Source organism: Salmo salar, chromosome ssa04 (assembly GCF_905237065.1).
Source record: "Salmo salar chromosome ssa04, Ssal_v3.1, whole genome shotgun sequence".
NCBI classification, from domain to species: Eukaryota; Metazoa; Chordata; class Actinopteri; order Salmoniformes; family Salmonidae; genus Salmo; species Salmo salar.
This window is the reverse complement of record NC_059445.1, coordinates 29,020,372-29,042,751: the sequence shown is the minus strand read 5'-3', so window position 1 is coordinate 29,042,751 and position 22,380 is coordinate 29,020,372. Positions and strand designations below refer to the sequence as shown.

The 22,380-nt window shown below is 43.7% G+C and overlaps 1 protein-coding gene and 1 long non-coding RNA gene across 6 annotated transcripts; both read left to right on the top strand.

The window, feature by feature from the left end:
• Positions 1-111: 111 nt before the first annotated feature.
• On the top strand, positions 112-1,629 carry LOC106602784 (uncharacterized). The gene is made up of 3 exons (XR_001328293.2): positions 112-320; positions 1,240-1,347; positions 1,556-1,629. It is a non-coding gene; the product is annotated as an uncharacterized lncRNA (long non-coding RNA).
• A 1,636-nt stretch (positions 1,630-3,265) lies between these two features.
• On the top strand, positions 3,266-10,230 carry LOC106602727 (uncharacterized). Of its 5 annotated transcripts, none has more exons than XR_001328284.2 (5): positions 3,266-3,460; positions 8,324-8,543; positions 8,764-8,976; positions 9,440-9,547; positions 9,654-10,230. XR_001328284.2 is itself a non-coding variant. In XM_045716786.1 (5 exons), the coding sequence occupies exon 1, from the start codon at positions 3,723-3,725 to the stop codon at positions 5,730-5,732; it is 2,010 nt and encodes a 669-aa protein (XP_045572742.1). In that variant the 5' UTR covers positions 3,515-3,722; the 3' UTR covers positions 5,733-7,620; positions 8,324-8,543; positions 8,764-8,976; positions 9,440-9,547; positions 9,654-10,230. The 5 variants fall into 5 exon arrangements, 4 of the variants coding, with proteins under 4 accessions (XP_045572742.1, XP_014051021.1, XP_014051020.1 ...); XM_045716786.1 differs by lacking the exon at positions 3,266-3,460 and adding an exon at positions 3,515-7,620; XM_014195546.2 differs by lacking the exon at positions 3,266-3,460 and adding an exon at positions 9,186-9,334 and having other exon boundaries at positions 3,515-8,543.
• The last annotated feature ends 12,150 nt before the right edge of the window (positions 10,231-22,380 follow it).

The window sequence follows — 22,380 nt, the reverse complement described above, 5'->3', positions numbered from 1 at the left end:
AATAAATTGCGCTTGTATAAATGTTGTATTAAAGCAATACCACACTCGAGGTCTTGCTGTTATACTGAATATTATTATCTGCGGCCTCGTACATACGACCGAATCACAGCCGTGCTGATATTCAGCACTCCCTCTCGTGTGATATTGCTTAACGGACGTAAGTTCATCACATTATCTAGCTACATAAGGGAGGCAGGCCTATATAACTAAAAAGTCAAAAACGGTCCAAATCTTTGAGTCATCTAACAACACCATGAATGAAGATGGAATGGATGACAGATATCCAGGCATGGATCATATAGCAATCGCAGTATTAAAAGGTAATGTTCAGTTGTTTATACCGTCTACCTTTCTCCTTAGTAAGCTAACATTAGCTAACGTTCATTTGAATTGGAAAGTTGGCCAACAAAGTTAGCATGCTGGTTTTAACTAGGTAACGTTGACTGTTAGCAGTTGATAACTGCACGAACGTTGTAATAACTTGAACTTTGGTTAGATTGAGAGTGCTTTTTTTGCCAGAAATAGTGTTAATGAGGTGTAAATGTGCCCTAATGACCGACACCTTCGATTATTTAGCTTCGCAGTCTTTGGCGCCCCTTCTATTGACAATAGAAAATAAATAGAAAGGGCGCCAAAGACGGCGAAGCTAAATTCTCGATGGTGTCTGTCATTGTCTACAATCTTAGCTAGGCAAGCAAAGATGAACTACCTAAGGTTTTCAATATGGGAGACAATTTAGCGTTAACGTTAGTTTCTTTCGCTTGCCCTATCTTTTGGTTTAAAGTAATTGAAGTCAATGTTAATGATATACTGGTAGTGTAATTTTGTTAGCTAACATTTACTAACGTTAGCTTGGTAAATCATTCCTGCATTAACTGGAAAGGGAAGACAGTATGCTAATGTCTCATAACCTATATCAACCTGACACTTTGCGTCTATAAACTATGATTTAGTTGCTAATTACGTAACTATTTACCATGTGGTTGTCTTGTTTTGTACGCTTTGTACAAATAATAAAACGCAGAACTACAGGATGTTTCTTAACATAACATAACTCTTTATTAACTAGCTACAACTGCATGTTCGCCTATCTCCAACCACGATCAACTGGCCATGACCTAACCGTCTGGGTGGTCTTAACCAATCACCGCTCAGTAGGATACGGCGGTAAAATGCATCCAATTATAATTCGGTATGTATTCACATATGAATATTACAGTGGTTAAATGTGTTTTTCAGCTGGTAAAATAAGCAGACATGCTGCAGGATTTACGTGATCTCTTTCTCGGGCCAGAGCACTTCTTCAGAAGGAGAACCATTTGGAGATTTACTCATGGTGAAAATGAGGTAATGTTAGATTTTGACATTTGGGAGACATTTAATCTAACCATGCAGACAGTGTTTCCTGTTATCAAAGTAGCATTTTCTGCCCATCATTACAGTACATGTATCTAAAGATGTAGTTGTTTTGGTGTTTGTTGTTAGGGTGTTGTCACAGTGTGGTGTTCTTTTTTTTATTTATAATTACCATTGATTAAATGTATGTCTTGTACAGGGTCAAGAATCAGACATGTGTAGACCAGGCACCTCCTCTGGGACCTGTGATTTCAGCCTCCCCCCCCCCCCCCCCTCCACTCTTCACCCTCCTGTCCCCTCCATCCCCCCCACCCCTCTCCAAACCCAAGAGACCAACATGGTGCCACCAGAACCGTACAGCTTGTCAGCCCACAGTATGTCTTATACACAGAGTTGGAGCAATCAAGAAGCACCTTTTTTGAAAAACAGCGTGCTGGACAAGGAGACAATATCCTTTCCAAAGACCTTCGCTGTCGATTTAACCTGTTAGGGCTAGGGGGCAGTATTGACACGGCTGGATAAAAAACGTACCCGATTTAATCTGGTTACCACTCCTACCCAGTAACTAGAATATGCATATACTTATTACATATGGATAGAAAACACCCTAAAGTTTCTAAAACTGTTTGAATGGTGTCTGTGAGTATAACAGAACTCAAATGGCAGGTCAAAACCTGAGAGATTCCTTTACAGGAAGTGGCCTGTCTGACCATTTCTGGAACTTCTTTGCCATCTCTATCTTTTACTAAGGATCTCTGCTCTAACGTGACACTTCCTACGTCGTCCATAGGCGCTCAGAGCCCGGTGAAAACCTGAATGTCGTCATCCCAGCCCCAGGCTGAAACACATTATCGCCTTTCTCAAGTGGCCGATCAAGGGACTCTGGGCTTAGGCGCGTGACCTGACCGCCCCCGTCTTTGTGATTTTTTTCCTCTGTTTGCCGAAAAGGAGATTCCCGGTCGGAATATTATCGCTTTTCTACGAGAAAAATGTCGTAAAAATTGATTTTAAACAGCGGTTGACATGCTTCGAAGTACGGTAATGGAATATTTAGAATTTTTTTGTCACGAATTGCGCCATGCGCACGACCCTTCTTTACCATTTCGGATAGTGTCTGGAACGCACGAACAAAACGCCGCTATTCGGATATAACGATGGATTATTTTGGACCAAACCAACATTTGTTATTGAAGTAGCAGTCCTGGGAGTGCATTCTGACGAAGACAACAAAAGGTAATCAAACTTTTATAATAGTAAATATGATTATGGTGAGTGCTAAACTTGCCGGGTGTCTAAATAGCTAGCCCGTGATGCCTGGGCTATGTACTTAGAATATTGCAAAATGTGCTTTCACCAAAAAGCTATTTTAAAATCGGACATATCGAGTGCATAGAGGAGGTCTGTATCTATAATTCTTAAAATAATTGTTATGCTTTTTGTGAACGTTTATCGTGAGTAATTTAGTAAAATGTTAGCGAATTCCCCGGAAGTTTGCTATATGCTATACATTATATGCTAGCTTGAAAAATGCTAGTTCTGAACGTCACATGCTAATGTAAAAAGCTGGTTTTTGATATAAATATGAACTTGATTGAACAAAACATGCATGTATTGTATAACATAATGTCCTAGGGTTGTCATCTGATGAAGATCATCAAAGGTTAGTGTTGCATTTAGCTGTCTTCTGGGTTTTTGTGACATTATATGCTAGCTTGAAAAATGGGTGTCTGATTATTTCTGGCTTGGTACTCTGCTGACATAATCTAATGTTTTGCTTTCGTTGTAAAGCCTTTTTGAAATCTGACAGTGTGGTTAGATTAACGAGAGTCTTGTCTTTAAATAGCTGTAAAATAGTCATATGTTTGAGAAATTGAAGTAATAGGATTTTTAAGGTTTTGAAAATCGCGCCACAGGCTTCAAGTGGCTGTTACGTAGGTGGGACGAATTCATCCCGCCTAGCCCATAGAGGTTAATCAGGAATACAGTAAAAAGCATGATTTCCATTAAGAGAGCAGCAGGGGATGACTTCCAGTATCCATGTAGCCGTGAACTCACTGTAATGGCGAAGCTGCTGGACAGATCTACAACCAGTGGAGCTGAGTGGGTAAGTCACTACTCAGGTATTCAACACGTTTCCAAACGCAGCACTGTTGGAACTGTTAAGTTCATGTTTTAAGTATCCCTATATTTCCGTTATTACGGGGCTATCACTCAGTCAAGAGTGCGGCTGCGCAGGAAGTTAGTTTGTGGATGGACCTAGCCGTGAGTGTAATGGCTACCTTGTAGTGTGTTCATACAGTATAGTAAACTTTGTTAAACTGGAACCTTGTCGTTGTGTCATTTCGAGTTAACATTGGTAGCAGAGGATGGCTAATAACTACAATGTGCCACCTCGCTTCGACGAGAAGAGGTCGTACGAAAGTTGGAAAAATGAACTTGGAATCTGGACACGGGTTACTAATCTGGACGCGAAAAAGCAAGCACTTGCGGTGGTATTATCGCTCGAGGGAAGAGCGAGAGATACAGCACTGGAAATATCCGTTGAGGATTTGAACAATGATGATGGTATGGGAACTTTGATCAGAGCACTGGATTCTGTATTTCTTAAAGAAGAGAAAGACGCTGCCTATGAGGCATATTCAAACTTTGACAGTGTTTCGAGAGATATTTCGGTTGCAATGACGGACTACATCATTGATTTCGAACAAAGGTACAATAGGATGCGCAAGTACGACATGGTTCTCCCGGATGCAGTGTTAGCTTTCAAGTTGCTAGATACTGCCTGTCTAGATGGTAGGGAGAAACAGTTGGCTTTGACTGCTTGTACTGTACTGACTTTTGCATCAATGAAGTCGGCACTAAAAATAATTTTTGGTGAAAAGACGTCTGTCGCGCCGTTAACAGATGGAATGCAAGCGAGTGACGGAGCATATTACACTGAGCAGCAGAGAAAAGGCGCCAAAAAGTCACGTTCTCAAGACAACCTGAAGAGGGCACCATTTCCCGGAACAAATCCACTGGACAAATATGAAAGGAGATCAAAATGTGCTGTTTGTCAAAGCACTTACCATTGGGTTAAAGACTGTCCTCATAAAAATGAACAAGTTAAACTTACAGAGGAAAATGTAAACACAGATATAGAGCAGTGTAACATTACACTGTTTTCAAATGAATCTGCTTCTGATACTGAGATTTGTATAGTTGAATCCTTAGGATCTGCTGTGATTGATACTGCATGTACACGGACAGTGTGTGGTGCAAAATGGCTTGATAGCTATGTTAGTGAACTAAATATGAAAGAAGTACAAAATATGATTGACATACCAAGCAACAGAGCTTTCAAATTTGGAGATGGGAGAATTGTCCATTCTACCAAGAGAGTTAAGATACCAGCAAAAATTGGTCAGACTAAGTGTCACATTGAAACAGAGGTGGTCCCTACAGATATCCCCTTACTATTAAGCAAAGCTTCCCTCAAGAAGGCAGGGGCTGTACTAGACATAAAAAATGACAAGGCAGTGATGTTTAAACAACCAGTGACTCTTGAACTTACTACCTCAGGCCACTATTGTGTAAACATTTTAGACAAAGACATCACACAGAGTCCATGCAAAAATGAGATTCGGACGGACATGGAGATTCTGACAGTCACAGATAACATGAACACAAAAGAAAAACACAAAGTATTGTTAAAGCTTCACAAACAGTTTGGACATGCTACAGTTGACAGACTTCAGAAGTTACTCAGCAGTTCAGGGAATAATGATGATGAGAGTATTTCCATTCTACAGCAGATAGTTAACAATTGTGAGACATGTCAAAAATATGTAGATCTACATGAGTTAGCACCAAGTGTGTGGTACCTTCACATAATCGACCACTTCACACGCTTCAGCGCTGGAAGCATTGTGAATACAAAGAAACCCAGTGACATCGTCAGGCACTTCATGCATTCCTGGGTAAGTGTGCATGGCCCTCCCCAGAAATTGTACAGTGACAATGGAGGAGAATTCAATAATAATGAAATAAGAGAAATGGCAGAGAAATTCAACATGGAAGTAAAGACAACTGCTGCATACAGTCCATGGAGCAATGGACTTCTGGAGAGACATAATCAAACACTCACAGAGATCATGCTGAAAGTGAAGCAAGACAATGGATGTGACTGGAACACAGCCCTAGATTGGGCTTTGATGGCAAAAAACTCAATGCACAATGTTCATGGTTACAGCCCATACCAACTAGTGTTCGGGCAGAACCCTAATCTTCCCTCTGTACTGGTTGACAAGCCACCAGCACTAGAAGGGGCCAGTGTGAGGTGCATGGGTGGGACAGCACCTGTCAGCACTACATGCAGCGAGAAAAGCGTTCACTGAGTGCTCAGAAAGAATTTGCAGGGCTCTGCGTAAACAGCTACGACCCACCGATGAGAAGTACGAAACTGGAGACAAAGTGTACTACAAACAAGTTGACTGTCAAGAGTGGAAGGGACCGGGTGTAGTCATTGGCCAAGATGGTGTGGTGATATTTGTGAGGCACGGAGGCATCATTGTCAGGGCGCATCACTCAAGATTGCGGAAAGTAAATGATCAACAAGATAGAGGGGCTGTTGCTGAGAATCATCCTAATGAAAAGGAGACAGTAACAGACACAAACCTACCAGATGTCATATCCAATGATATGGACACTGAAACTGACACAGGAAATGGAGCAGAGACCTTCAAACATGCCACAGATAATACTGTTGAGCGTTCAAATGAGGAAAACATTCAACAACAGCCACATGTGTTAAGACAACATGGATGTTCCAATCTGAAAACTGGACGAACTGTTAAATACATGGACAGAGAAAGTTGTATTCCACATACAGCAACCATCATTGGACGAGCAGGAAAAGCCAAAGGAAAACACCAGAACTGGTACAACTTGCAGTACTCTGAACCAGTTACACTTTCTGGTACAACAGGGTCAGCTGACCTGTCACTTGTAGATAATCTCAGAATTGAACCAATGGAAAATCGAGAAAAACAGAATGACATTCAAAATGATGATGTACTTGAAACAAAGGACGTGTCATTTGACTCAGCTAAGCTAGATGAGCTCAGTAATTGGAGGAAAAATTGAGTGTTTGAGGAAGTTACAGACATTGGCCAAAAATGTGTCTCAACAAGGTGGGTGTGTACCCTTAAAGAGTCCTTAACTGGAATAGTGCCTAAAGCACGTCTAGTGGCTAGAGGTTTTGAGGAGCTGGCTGCTAAACAACTCCCAAAAGACTCACCGACATGCGCCTTAGAGTCACTCAGATTGCTGATGTCCGTGATCTGCCAGAAAAAATGGAAACTTAATTCCATAGACATCAAATCTGTCAAGGGACATTCACATCCGACCTCCGCCTGAAGCTAAATGCGAAGGAACACTGTGGAAACTAAAGAAGTGTGTGTATGGACTGGCAGATGCATCACTCTACTGGTACAACAAAGTCAAGGCAACAATGCTGAATACAGGTGGAAAACTGTCACAAGTGGATCCTGCAGTCTTCTATTGGCTTGATCAAGACTGCAGTGTGACTGGAGTACTTGCCTGTCATGTTGATGACTTCATCTGGGGTGGCTCACAGACCTTTGCTACAACTGTGATTCCACACCTCAAATCTGTTTTCCAGGTCGGCCGTGAGGAGCATGATAATTTTTGTTATGTTGGCATAGAGTTTATTACAGTTGATGGGACAATACTGATGCAACAGGAGAGCTATATCAAGAATCTTCAACCCATTCACATGGATTCTTCAAGAGCCGTACAAAGGAATTCCCCTCTATGTGGAATTGAAGCTGATCAATTGAGGTCAAAGATAGGACAAATTTTATGGGTTGCTAGACAGAGTAGACCTGATGTAATGTTTGATGGTTGCAACTTGGCATCTAACACAAAACACGCCACTGTACAAACCATTCATGAGGCAAACAAAGTTGTTCGTAAACTGAAATCACAACAAGTGACTAAAGTTTCAGCATGTTGGAAAAGATGACTCTTTGAAACTAGTTGTCTTCAGTGATGCTTCGCTAGGGAACCTTACAGATGGAGGCACACAAGGTGGACATCTAATCGTGTTAATGGGTGAAGGAGGAAGATTCTCACCTATCTGTTGGCAGTCAAAAAGGATCAGAAGGGTTGTCCGAAGCACACTTGCTGGAGAAACACTTGCTCTTGCGGATGGAATTGACAATGCGATCTTTCTTGCAGCTCTGTTCTCAGAGCTTACCACTGGTGAGACAAAACGGCACATTCTACCTGTAGTTTGTGTCACTGACAACTACTCATTAGTTGATGCTTTAAAGTCAACCAAGTCTGTCACAGAGAAAAGACTTCGTCTTGAGATTAGCAGCATCAAGGAACTTATTCAAGCACAGAGAATCCAGCGGATTCTGTGGTCGACCACAAAGGAACAGCTTGCTGACTGTCTGACTAAAAAGGGAGCATCCGGTCTTGTGCTCCTACAGGCTCTCAGTAATGGAAAGTGGCAGCTTGAGTAATACAAATAAAAACTGTCACACAACCCATTTGTAATGGGGAACTTAAATAATACTTGGACATTTAATTATGTTGTTGATGTTTAATTTGCCTTTAAAGAAAAGGGGGAGATTTTTAAGTTCATGTTTTAAGTATCCCTATATTTCTGTTATTACGGGGCTATCACTCAGTCAAGAGTGCGGCTGCGCAGGAAGTTAGTTCGTGGATGGTCCTAGCCGTGAGTGTAATGGCTACCTTGTAGTGTGTTCATACAGTATAGTAAACTTTGTTAAACTGGAACCTTGTCGTTGTGTCATTTCGAGTTAACAGGAACCTGGCAGCCAAAGTGCAAACATCTGACACTCAAAATAGGGATGTGCTTCATCCAGATCAATCAGGGCAACATGTGGATTCGATTTTGTTTAATGTGATTTATAACACAAACAATTTGTTTGTTAAGGAATCTGTGAAGAAGCAGCTTTTGAAAAGGATTCAGAATGTGACAACCCCCAAAAAGAAGCAGGGAGCGACCCCTTCAAGAAAGAGGCCACGAAGCCTTAGATTTCAGAGCAGCCAGGAGATGTCCACTGATGAGACTGATGAATCCACCTCCTCAACCCTGATCTTGTGGAGATCCCCACAATCTAGATGCAGCACCCCAGAGGTTGAACAGTTGGGTGGTAAGTACACAAATTGAAATAGTGGATAGTGTTTCTGTATAAATGCAACTTCTACTACTCTAAATGAGGGACTAGAAACAAAGTGACTGTTTAGTCTTCAGTGTTTTCTGTGGAATGATAGGTTTTTATGGGGGGTAGTACCAGCGGAATTACTGGTCTTAATTTCAGTCTACATTTTTAAATGTTAATTGGTTGGGTTTGTTATGTTTTCTGGCATCAGAAACTACTGAGAGCCTACAGAACCAGGCGAGACATAATAAAACTACAGGAGATGTACAAAACCAAGGCCAGACCCAACCAGAAGGATGTTTCTCAGCTCCTGGACCTTGAATTCCAAGCAAGACGGGCCTTCATCGACTCTGATGCTACTAAGGAGCAGGACAGGCCTATCAAGATACTTCAAGCGTATCCCTGCTTCAGAGAACTGGATCATGTAAGCAAATGTATTAATTTTAAGTAGGCCTATGCTTCTTTAGCCTGGTTAACACCAGACCGAATCTCAAATAAGATATGGTGTGGGAACTGAGCAACGTGAGAAGCCATAGCAGGGACGGGGGTAAACTACTTCGTGCAAATGTAAAACAGTGAGCTCGCTAGAATTCGGTCTGGTAGTAACCAGGCTAATGCTTCCTATGCCTTCAGCTAGATAGATAGACAGACAGTCTTAGTCTCAGGTTATGGATGAACTCCGGCGGATCCTCGATCGAGGATACCTGAACTGAACTTTTACAACAAGGCACAGTTTTATGGAGTGTTCAAAAAGGTCATGAAGCCACCGCTGCTGGACAAAGGTAATTACTGGCTCTGTTGACAATGGAGAATTCCATGAACAGATTAATTTTTGTTTAAATAACTGGCTGCAGTAAATCAAATGAAACTATTTTTGTTTTTAACAGTGAAGCACTCAATCGCCATGATGAAGGCTTTACCAGATATGTTCCCACCACCTGTGGCTACACCAAAGAAGTTAGGACATGCAAATGAGGCTATGCTTCACATCCTTGGTAAGAAATGTGTGCATGTATTAGAATTTTCATTACTTAACCATAACATACAAAGAGTGTGAATTGTCTTTGTGGTCATTTGTTTTTCTCTTTGTGTTTGTGTCAGTCTGCAGAAGACCCCAACACCTTTCTTCAGGTGAGACCACTCTTCAGCCCTGTCATGATTGTCTGTGAAACCAACTGCGTACTGGAACCATGCCTGTGGTGACCATGCCTGTGGTGACCTTCACAAAAGAGGACATCTGTGCCAGCGTGACGAATCTCATGGCGTGTTATTACGCCTTTCACCTCACATATCCCAAGTGCATTGCGACACTCTTCTCTGTGCTGCAGACAGAAGTCCTCTCGGACGCCATCCATGACCGGGACATGACTTCTTCATATAAAAAGGCTATGGCCGAGTGGAAAAGGTTCATTACTGACTAGGGTTGCACAATACAATTTTTTTATTTCTAGTCCCAATAACAGAACTGTGTGTATTGGCCCATCCGAGAACCGATTTGATAGCCTTTAATAGATAGGCAGGGCGTTTGTTGCTTATTATAATGAGGTTTGTTATCTTCCCATTGGTCTTACATTTTCACCTTGACCACCAATGGCCTTTGTTGTTGTTTTTGCATCCTTTGTTCTGCCCATATCAGCCTCTGGATATACTGAGTCCTCAATAAAGAAGTGAAAAGAAATTAGATTCTTTCTTTAATAACCTCTTGACGGTCGCCTAGGATAGGGGGCGCTACAGCGATTTTTGAAAAAAATACGTGCCCATTTTAAACGGCCTCCTACTCAAACTCAGAAGCTAGGATATACATATAATTAATAGATGTGGATAGAAAACACCCTAAAGTTTCTAAAACTGTTTGAATGGTGTCTGTGAGTATAACAGAACTCATATGGCAGTCAAAACCCCGAGACAGTTTCTAACAGGATGTGGAAATTGATTTGCGGACTCAACTTCAGCACTTTGCCTATAAATCACACCGTGAGCTATGGTTCATTGAGCACTTCCTATGGCTTCCACTAGATGTCCCCAGTCTTTACAAAGAGGTTTGAGTCTTCTACTGTGAAAACTGACTGAAAGAGAGGCTGTTGATCTTGGTCACATGGGGAGGGCCATCACCATTATGATGCGGGCGCCCCTGGCTACCCTCTCCTTTCGAAATGTTTTGAAAGACAATGCAACCGTCCCCATGGAATATTATTGAAGCTCTGGTTGAAAAAGGCCCTAAAGATTTATGTTATACAACGTTTGACATGTTTGAACGAACTTAAATATATTTTTTTTGTACATTCGTGACGACAAGTCCTACTCAGCACGGTACATTTTCAATAGCCTTCGGAGCGCGCTAACAATTGGGACATAAATGATTAACTTTTTCGAACAAAACGACATTTGTTATGGACCTGGGATTCCTGGAAGTGCTTTCTGATAAAGATAATCAAAGGTAAGGTTTTATTTACAATAGTATTTTTGATGGTTGATCATTCCAAGATGGCTCCAACATGTATAGCCTAGCCTATTTTGCTGGGTATACCACATCGTTTATTGCAAAGTGTGATTTCCCAGTAAAGTTATTTTTAAATCTGGCAAAGCAGTGGCATTCAAGACATGTTAATCTATAAGTCTTTGAATGACAATATTACATTTTAACAATGTTTTCGAATAGTAATTTTGTAAATTGTAGCGCTGATTTATCGGAAGCATTTGAGGGAAAAGATTTTCTGAATGTCACGCGCCGATGTAAAATGCTGTTTTTATATATAAATATGAACTTTATCAAACAAAAAATGCATGTATTGTGTAACATGATGTCCTAAGATTGTCATCTGCTGAAGATTGTCAAAGGTTAGTGCTGCATTTAGCTGTGTTTTGGGTATTTGTGATGCATGCTAGTTGCTTTGAAAATGGCTGTGTGATTATTTCTGTCTGGGTTCTCTCCTAACATAATCTAATGTTTTGCTTTTGCTGTAAAGCCTTTTTGAAATCGGACAACTCGGTTCGATTCAGGAGAGGTGTATCTATAAAACGGTGAAAATAGTCATATGTTTGAGAAATTGAAGTTATAGCATTTATGAGGTTTTGCATTTCGCGCGACGCGATTCCACTGGGTGTTGACTAGGGTGGAACGCAAGCGTCCCACTGGCCCAGACAGGTTAAGCACAATATGCTATTTTTCTGTAAATTCCTGGGCATATTGCCTTCTATCAAGACGATTGCAATAGCATTGGATTATAAATTTAAGCACATTTTCCTACATATTGAGAAAATTATTCTTAAATCTTTTCTTTGTATCCAGACAAATGTACTTGTTTTTAGTGTAGCTGTACTGGTTTTAAGATATATTTACTAAACATATAGCCTTATTTCAAGATGATGGCACTAGCATTTGCTACATTTAAGCACATTTTCCTACATATTGAGAAAATTATTCTTAAATCTTTTCTTTGTATCCAGATAAATTACTTGTTTTTAGTCTGAACGCACTAGGTTTAAGATATCTGTGCATTCTTTGAGACTAGATATTTTTACTTGTTTAAAAACATTTGGCAAGTAAAGTTTTCCTGTTCTGTTGGCAGATAATTTTGCTTATTTTAAGTAATATTTCCCTAATTGTATTGCTTTTTTCCCTTGTTTTTGAGAGCTGACTTTTTGCAGTGTATTATTTGACCCTGCTGGTCATCTATGAACATTTGAACATCTTGGCCATGTTCTGTTATAGTCTCCACCCGGCACAGCCAGAAGAGGACTGGCCTCCCCTCATAGCCTGGTTCCTCTCTAGGTTTCTTCCTAGGTTCTGGCCTTTCTAGGGAGTTTTTCCTAGCCACCGGGCTTCTGCATTGCTTGCTGTTTGGGGTTTTAGGCTGGGTTTCAGTACAGCACTTTGTGACATCAGCTGATGTAAGAAGGGCTTTATAAATACATTTGATTGATGTCTACTTCTGATAAACTGCTTAGTAAAACAATCAAGCATCCCAGAAAAGTGCCAAAAAATTGCCCACATTAACATGTTGCCTAAGAATCAAGGTTCATGAAATCGTTAATAACCGATGACATTCATATACTGACTATCTCTGAAACTGACTTAGATAATACCTTTGATATAGCGGTAGCAATACATGGTTATAACATCTACAGCAATGCTAACGGGATTGGTGTTGCAGTCTGTATTCAGAACAACATTCCAGTAAAGCTTAGAGAGGATCTCATGCCAAATACTGTTGAAGTATTTGTATCTGTTAAATCCCTGTGGATTGATGAGGAATTTAACATTTTTATGGTTGAGAGGGATGGGGCAAAAGGAATGGAAAATAAGTCTGGCTGCATAACCAATTGGAAAACCTACTGCAAATTGAGAAATAATGTGGCTAAACAGAACAAAAAGAAGAAGAAACTATACTATGAAACAAGAATAAATTATATCCAGAATTATAGTAAAAAGCTTTGGAGCACCTTAAATTAAATTTTAGGCAAAAAAGCAAACTCCGCTCCTATCAGGTGTCAAGGTAAGACGCAAGTGCAGACTGTGTGAAGTAACAATGTTAATTGTAACAGGGGCAGGCAAACGACAGGTCAAGGCAGGCAGGGGTCGATAATCCAGAGTAGGAGCAAATGTACAGGACGGCAGGCAGGCTCAGGGACAGGCAGAGTTCAGTAATACAGAGGTGGAGCAAAGGTGCAGGCTCAGGGACAGGCAGAGTGGTCAGGCGGGCAGGTACAGGGGCAGGACAGGCAAGGGTCAAAAACCAGGAGGATGAGAAAAAGGCTGGGAGAAGACAGGACAAACTGTGGTAAATTTAACAAACAAGACGAACTGGCACAGACAGAAAACACAGGTATAAATACCCAGAGGATAAGTGGGGAAGATGGGCAACACCTGGAGGGGGTGGAGACAAGCACAAGGACAGCTGAAACAGATCAGGGCGTGACAGCTCCAAGCGAACCTCCTCCCAGCTGCCCACTGCACTGAGGCTAGGAAACACTGTCACCACCGATAAATCCACTATAATTGAGAATTTCAATAAGACTTTTTCTACGGCAGGTCATGCTTTCCACCTGGCTACCCCTACCCCAATCAACAGCCCTCCACCCCCCCACAGCAACTCGCCCAAGCCTCCCCCATTTCTCCTTCACCCAAATCCAGATAGCTGATGTTCTGAAAGAGCTGCAAAATCTGGACCCCTACAAATCAGCTGGGCTAGACAATCTGGACCCTCTCTTTCTAAAATGATCTGCCGATATTGTTGCAACCCCTATTACTAGCCTGTTCAACCTCTCTTTTGTATCGTCTGAGATTCCCATACATTTACATTTAAGTCATTTAGCAGACGCTCTTATCCAGAGCGACTTACAAATTGGTGCATTCACCTTATGATATCCAGTGGAACAACCACTTTACAATAGTGCATCTAAATCTTTTTTTTGGGGGGGGGATTAGAAGGATTACTTTATCCTATCCTAGGTATTCCTTAAAGAGGTGGGGTTTCAGGTGTCTCCGGAAGGTGGTCATTGACTCCGCTGTCCTGGTGTCGTGAGGGAGCTTGTTCCACCATAGGGGTGCCAGAGCAGCAAAAGGTTTTGACTGGGCTGAGCGGGAACTGTGCTTCCGCAGAGGTAAGGGGGCCAGCAGGCCAGCAGTGGATGAGCGCAGTGCCCTCGTTTGGGTGTAGGGACTGATCAGAGCCTGAAGGTACGGAGGTGCCGTTCCCCTCACGGCTCCGGAGGCAAGCACCATGGTCTTGTAGCGGATGCGAGCTTCAACTGGAAGCCAGTGGAGAGAGCGGAGGATCGGGGTGACGTGAGAGAACTTGGGAAGGTTGAACACCAGACGAGCTGCGGCGTTCTGGATGAGTTGTAGGGGTTTAATGGCACAGGCAGGGAGCCCAGCCAACAGCGAGTTGCAGTAATCCAGACGGGAGATGACAAGTGCCTGGATTAGGACCTGCGCCGCTTCCTGTGTGAGGCAGGGTTGTACTCTGCGAATGTTGTAGAGCATGAACCTACAGGATCGGGTCACCGCCTTGATGTTAGTGGAGAACGACAGGGTGTTGTCCAGGGTCACGCCAAGGTTCTTAGCCCTCTGGGAGGAGGACACAATGGAGTTGTCAACCGTGATGGTGAGATCATGGAACGGGCAGTCCTTCCCCGGGAGGAAATGCAGCTCCGTCTTGCCGAGGTTCAGCTTGAGGTGGTGATCCGTCATCCACACTGATATGTCTGCCAGACATGCAGAGATGCGATTCGCCACCTGGTTATCAGCAGGGGGAAAGGAGGAGATTAATTGTGTGTCGTCTGCATAGCAATGAGAGACCATGTGAGGATATGACAGAGCCAAGTGACTTGGTGTATAGCGAGAATAGGAGAGGGCCTAGAACAGAGCCCTGGGGGACACCAGTGGTGAGAGCACGTGGTGCGGAGACAGATTCTCGCCACACCACCTGGTAGGAGCGACCTGTCAGATAGGACGCAATCCAAGCGTGGGCCGCGCCGGAGATGCCGAACGCGGAGAGGGTGGAGAGGAGGATCTGGTGGTTCACAGTATCAAAGGCAGCAGATAGGTCTAGAAGGATGAGAGCAGAGGAGAGAGAGTTAGCTTTAGCAGTGCGGAGAGCCTCCGTGACACAGAAGAGCAGTCTCAGTTGAGTGACCAGTCTTGAAACTTGACTGATTTGGATCAAGAAGGTCATTCTGAGAGAGATAGCAAGAGAGCTGGCCAAGGACAGCATGTTCAAGAGTTTTGGAGAGAAAAGAAAGAAGGGATACTGGTCTGTAGTTGTTGACATCGGAGAGATCAAGTGTAGGTTTTTTTCAGAAGGGGTGCAACTCTCGCTCTCTTGAAGACGGAAGGGACGTAGCCAGCGGTCAAGGATGAGTTGATGGGTGAGGTGAGGGAGAAGGTCTCCGGAAATGGTCTGGAGAAGAGAGGGTAGATAGGGTCAAGCGGGCAGGTTGTTGGGCGGCCGGCCGTCACAAGACGCGAGATTTCATCTGGAGAGAGAGGGGAGAAAGAGGTCAAAGCACAGGGTAGGGCAGTGTGAGCAGGACCAGCGGTGTCGTTTGACTTAACAAACGAGGATCGGATGTCGTCGACCTTCTTTTCAAAATGGTTGACGAAGTCATCCGCAGAGAGGGAGGGGGGGGGGGAGGATTCAGGAGGGAGGAGAAGGTGGCAAAGAGCTTCCTAGGGTTAGAGGCAGATGCTTGGAATTTAGAGTGGTATAAAGGGGCTTTAGCAGCAGAAACAGAAAAGGAAAATGTATAGAGGAGGGAGTGAAAGGATGCCAGGTCCGCAGGGAGGCGAGTTTTCCTCCATTTCCGCTCGGCTGCCCGGAGCCCTGTTCTGTGAGCTCGCAATGAGTCGTCGAGCCACGGAGCAGCAGGGGAGGACCGAGCTGGCCTGGAGGATAGGGGACATAGAGAGTCAAAGGATGCAGAAAGGGAGGAGAGGAGGGTTGAGGAGGCAGAATCAGGAGATAGGTTGGAGAAGGTTTGAGCAGAGGGAAGAGATGATAGGATGGAAGAGGAGAGAGTAGCGGGAGAGAGAGAGCGAAGGTTGCGACGGCGCAATACCATCCGAGTAGGGGCAGGGTGAGAAGTGTTGGAGGAGAGCGAGAGGGAAAAGGATACAAGGTAGTGGTCGGAGACTTTGAGGGGAGTTGCAATGAGATTAGCTTTCCATAGATTGCAAAGCTGCCGTGGTCATCCCCCTCTTCATTGGGGCAGACTCTAGACCAAAACTGCTACAGACCTATATCTATCCTACCCTGCCTTTCTAAGGTCTTCGAAAGCAAAGTTAACAGATTACCGACCATTTCGAATCCCACCGTACCTTCTCCGCTATGCAATCTGGTTTCAGAGCTGGTCATGGGTGCACCTCAGCCACGCTCATGGTCCCAAACGATATCATAACCGCCATCGATAAGAGACATTACTGTGCAGCCGTATTCATCGACCTGGCCAAGGCTTTCGACTCTGTCAATCACCACATTCTTATCGGCAGACTCAACAGCCTTGGTTTCTCAAATGATTGCCTCGCCTGGTTCACCAACTACTTCTCTGATAGAGTTCAGTGTCTCAAATCGGAGGGCCTGTTCTCCGAACCTCTTGCAGTCTCTATGGGGTTGCCACAGGGTTAAATTCTTGGGCCGACTCTCTTCTCTGTATACATCAATGATGTCGCTCTTGCTGCTGGTGATTCTCTGATCCACCTCTACGCAGACGACACCATTCTGTATACCTCTGGCCCTTCTTTGGACACTATGTTAACAAACCTCTAGACGAGCTTCAATGCTGTACAACTCTCCTTCCGTGGCCTCCAACTGCTCTTAAATGCAAGTAAAACTAAATGCATGCTCTTCAACCAATCACTGCCCGCCCGTCCAGCATCACTACTCTGGACAGTTCTGATTTAGAATATGTGGATAACTACAAATACCTAGGTGTCTGGTTAGACTGTAAACTCTCCTTCCAGACTCGCATTAAGCATCTCCAATCCAAAATTAAATCTAGAATCGGCTTCCTATTTCGCAACAAAGCATCCTTCACTCATGCTGCCAAACATACCCTCGTAAAACTGACCATCCTACCAATCCTCGACTTTGGCGATGTCATTTACAAAATAGCCTCCAACACTCTATTCAACAAATTGGATGCAGTCTATCACAGTGCCATCCGTTTTGTCACCAAAGCCCCATATACTACCCACCACTGCGACCTGTACACTCTCGTTGGCTGGCCCTCGCGTTATACTCGTCGCCAAACCCACTGGCTCCAGGTCATCTACAAGTCTCTGCTAGGTAAAGCCCTGCCTTATCTCAGCTCACTGGTCACCATAGCAGCACCCACCTGTAGCACGCGCTCCAGCAGGTATATCACACTGGTCACCCCCAAAGCCAATTCTTCCTTTGGCCGCCTTTCCTTCCAGTTCTCTGCTGCCAATGACTGGAACGAACTGCAAAAAACACTGAAGCTGGAGACTCATATCTCCCTCACAAGCTTTAAGCACCAGTTGTCAGAGCAGCTCACAGATCACTGCACCTGTACATAGCCCATCTGTAAATAGCCCATCCAACTACCTCATCCCCATACTGTATTTATTTATTTATTTATCTTGTTCCTTTGCACCCCAGTATCTCTACTTGCACATTCATCTTCTGCACATTCTACCATTTCAGTGTTTAATTGCTATATTGTAATTACTTCGCCACCATGGTCTATTTATTGCCTTACCTCCCTTATCGTACCTCATTTGGACATACTGTATATAGACATTTTCTACTGTATTATTGACTGTATGTTTGTTTATTCCATGTGTAACTCTGTTGTATGTGTCGAACTGCTTTGCTTTATCTTGGCCAATGAGAACTTGTTCTCAACTAGCCTACCTGGTTAAATAAAGGTAAAATTAAAATAAAAAAATTCATTGAATCAGATGGCTCATTTATCACAAAAGTCACTGATATTGCCAACTACTTTAATAATTTTTTCATTGGCAAGATTAGTATTTTAAGTCGCTCTGGATAAGAGCGTCTGCTAAATGACTTAAATGTAAATGTAAACTTAGGCATGAAAGGCCAGCAGCAAACGTTGAACCTACACTTCCAAGTATAACTGACCAAATTATGAAAGACAAGCATTGTAATTTTTAATTCTGTAAAGTGAGTGTGGAAGAGGTGAAAAAATTATGGTCTACCAACAATGAGAAGCCACCTGGATCTGACAACTTGAATGTAAAATTACTGAGGATGATAGCGAACGATATTGCCACTCCTATTTGCCATCTCTTCAATCTTACAAAAAAGTGTGTGCCCTCAGGCCTGGAGGGAAGCAAAAGTCATTACGCTACCCAAGAATACTAAAGCACCCTTTACTGGCTCAAATAGTCAACCAATCAGCCTGTTACCAACACTTTAGTAAACGTTTGTAAAAAATGGTGTTTGACCAGTTACAATGTTTTTTTAACAGTAAATAAATTAACAGATTTTCAGCACATTTATAATGAGGGAAATTCAACATGCACACCACTTACACAAATTACTGATTTCAGTGTGGCTTGTGACATTATCGATCATAGTATACTGCTGGAAAAACGTGTATATGTTTTGGCTTTACACCACCTGCTATAATGTGGATTGAGAGTTACCTGTCTAACAGAACACAGAAGTTATTCTTTAATGGTAGCCTCTCCAACATTCCAAGTAGGGCTTCCCCAGGGCAGCTGTCTAGGCCCATTACTGTTTAAAAATATTTAGTAATGACCTGCCACTGGCTCTGAGTAAAGAATGTGTGTCTACACTGCGTGCACAATTATTAGGCAAGTGATTATTCTGATCTTATCATTGTTTCTATTCACATTTTCGAACTCCAAACCATATAAACTTGAATGCTTATTGGATTTAATCATTTTCAGGTGATATGTATTTGTATAATGACGGAGGGTGTGGCGAAAGTGAATAACACCTTATATCAAGGTGTGCATAATTATTAGGCAGCCTCATTACCTCAGGTAAAATGAGCCAAAAAAGAAATTTAACTGACACTGAAAAGCCAAAAATGTAAAATGTCTTTCAGACGGATGCAACACTCTTTAAATAGCTAAACTATTGAGGTGTGACCACCAGACATTCAAACGTTTTGTTGCGAATAGTCAACTGGGGCGCAAAAAACGCATGGGGAAGAAAAGGAGCAAATTAACTGCAAAAGACTTGAGAATAATTAAACGTCAAACTACCAGGAACCCATTATCCTTCAGTGCTACCATATTCCAGAACTGCAACCGACCTGGAGTGTTCAGAAGTACAAGGTGTCAAGTGCTCAGAGACATGGCCAAGGTCAAGAAGACTGAAACAAGACCACCACTGAATAAGATTCACAAGTTGAAGCGTCAAGATTGGGCAAAGAAATACCTGAAGACAGATTTTATGGACAGATGAAATGAAAGTGACTCTTAAAGGACCAAATGGATGGGCCCGTGGCTGGATCAGTAATGGACACAGGGAACCACTTTGAGTCAGGTGCCAGCAAGGTGAAGGAGGGGTACTGGTAAGGGCTGCTATCATTGAGGATAAGGTAGTTGGACCTTTTCAGATTGAAGATGGACTGAAACTCAACTCCCAAACCTACTGCCAGTTTCTGGAAGATTCTTTCGTCAAACAGTGGTACATGAAGAAGTCCTCAGCATTGTAGAAGGCCATGATCTTTATGCAGGACAATGCTCCATCACATGCATCCATATGTGTGTTTTGGGTCATTGTCCTGTTGAAAAATAAATGATAGTCCCACTAAGCGCAAACCAGATGGGATGGCGTATCACTGCAGAATGCTGTGGTAGCCATGCTGGTTAAGTGTGCCTTGAATTCTAAATAAATCAAAGACAATGTTACCAGCAAAGCACGCCCCACCATCACACCTCCTCCTCCATGCTTTATTGTGGTAACCACACATGCGGAGATCATCTGTCACGACTTCCGCCGAAGTCGGTCCCTCTCCTTGTTCGGGCGGTGTTCGGCAGTCGACGTCACCAGCCTTCTAGCCATCGCTGATCCATTTTTCATTTTCCATTTGTTTTGTCTTTGTCTTACACAATTGGTTTCAATTCCCCAATTACTTGTTCATTATTTAACACCCTATTCCCCCATGTTTGTTTGTGAGTAATTGTTTATTGTATTGCGGTCCATATTTGTGGCCTTGTATTTATACGACGTGTATTGTTATATTATTGAGTAAATTGCTTTCATTACCCATATCTGCTGTCCTGTGCCTGACTCATCTCACCAGCTACACACAGACGCATGACAGAATTACTCCCCCCCCTCGGTCGGACGGTGTGTTGCCTTAGTGGGAAGTACTGGTGGTCCACCTTGGCCGTGAGGATTTATGTTTCCTCCTGCTCTGTGTGCGCCCAGTGCAAGGCTCCCAGGCACCTGCCCAGAGGGAAGTTACAACTCCTACCCGTTCCACAACGGCCGTGGTCGCACCAGTCGGTGGACTTCCTGATGGATCTTCCTCCCTCACAGGGCAACACCATGATCCTGGTCATTGTGGATCGGTTTTCTAAGTCCTGCCGTCTCCTCCCTTTGCCCGGTCTCCCTACGGCCCTACAGACTGCGGAGGCCCTGTTCACTCACGTCTTCCGGCACTATGGGATGCCTGAGGACATAGTCTCTGATCGGGGTCCCCAGTTCACGTCCAGGGTCTGGAGAGCGTTCATGGAGCATCTGGGGGTCTCGGTCAGCCTCACCTCAGGTTTTCACCCCGAGAGTAACGGGCAGGTGGAGAGAGTAAACCAGGATGTGGGTAGGTTTCTGCGGTCATATTGTCAGGACCGGCCGGGGGAGTGGGCGGCGTTCATCCCCTGGGCAGAGATGGCCCAAAACTCACTCCGCCACTCTTCCACTAACCTCTCTCCCTTCCAGTGCGTACTGGGGTATCAGCCGGTTCTGGCACCTTGGCATGAGAGCCAGATCGAAGCTCCTGCGGTGGACGAATGGTTTAAGCGCTCGGAGGAGACCTGGGACGCCGCCCATGTGCACCTGCAATGGGCCGTGAGGCGGCAGAAGGCGAGCGCCGACCGCCACCGCATTGAGGCCCCGGTGCGACTGGGTCTGGCTCTCAACCCGAAACCTGCCCCTCCGCTTGCCCTGCCGGAAGCTGGGTCCGCGGTTTGTGGGGCCATTCAAAGTCCTGAGGAGACTGAACAAGGTATGCTACAGGTTACAGCTTCCCCCAGATTACTGTATTAATCCCTCGTTCCATGTGCCTCTCCTCAGGCCGGTGGTGGGAGGTTCCTCCGCCCCCTCTGGACAAAAGGATAGTTGTGTTTACCTGCATAACACACATTTTTTGTCTACCAATATGATGTGGATCGTTGTCAGGTTATTTTATATATAAGCTTCAGTAACAAAATAACACCATGGTTGTAAGAACACTTTAAAACAGGTCGTTTGTAAATGTGTAGAATGTGTTTGTTTAGGGTCCACACTGGTAAGTTAACTTATGTAAATTAGACATTAACAGAGGATTTTCTTCTGAATAACTGGTCAGGGCATAGCACTTTCCATTCAGCTTCAGGCAACTTTTGATGTAAGGCTTGATCACACCTGTAGTGACTACTTCTATCCATTACGTCCATTGTTGCTCAGCCATTGTTCATATCAGGACTCAGGCTAAGACCCAGATGCAGACAGTTCGAGTTTCAGAGTTTATTCTAGTACAAGGGGCAAACAAAAAGGTAAATCAAGGCAGGCAAAGGGTCCTAATCCAAATCAGAGTCAGGCAGGTACAGGACGGCAGGCAGGATCAGGACAGGCAGAAAGGTCAGAACTGGGAAGACTAAGAAAAACAAAAACTAGAGCACAGGAAACACGGGAACACGCTGGTAGGACTTGGCAGACAAGACAAACTGGCAACAGACAAACAGAAAACGCAGGTATAAATGCACAGGGGATAATGGGGAAAATGGAAGACACCTGGAGGGGGTGGAGACAAGCACAAGACAGGTGAATCAGATCAGGGTGTGACAGTTCACTAGATATATCAATATAATTACGCAATGTTGAAAAACAGAATGCTTCCCACCACTAGATCACATAAGTAGACGGGTGCTGGACGTGATCCTAATGCTGCCACCAATATAGTGGATGAAAGTGACAGCTGCAACAGGGACTCTAACCAGGGCTCATTCGTGGCAAAGGGAACTCTAATGGGCGTTGCCAAGAAAGCCTAGTGGGCCTCTGGGCAGAGGCAGTCGGCCTACAATGCTGGCATATGCCTTGTTACAATAGCCTAAGTATATGACCTGATTGACATGACAGTAATAACAATGAAACGGCCTTGGAAG

What these genes read in the sequence shown, in the direction of transcription:
- LOC106602727 (XM_045716786.1), top strand. Translation starts at nt 3,723, where the DNA reads ATGGCTAATAACTACAATGTGCCACCTCGCTTCGACGAGAAGAGGTCG.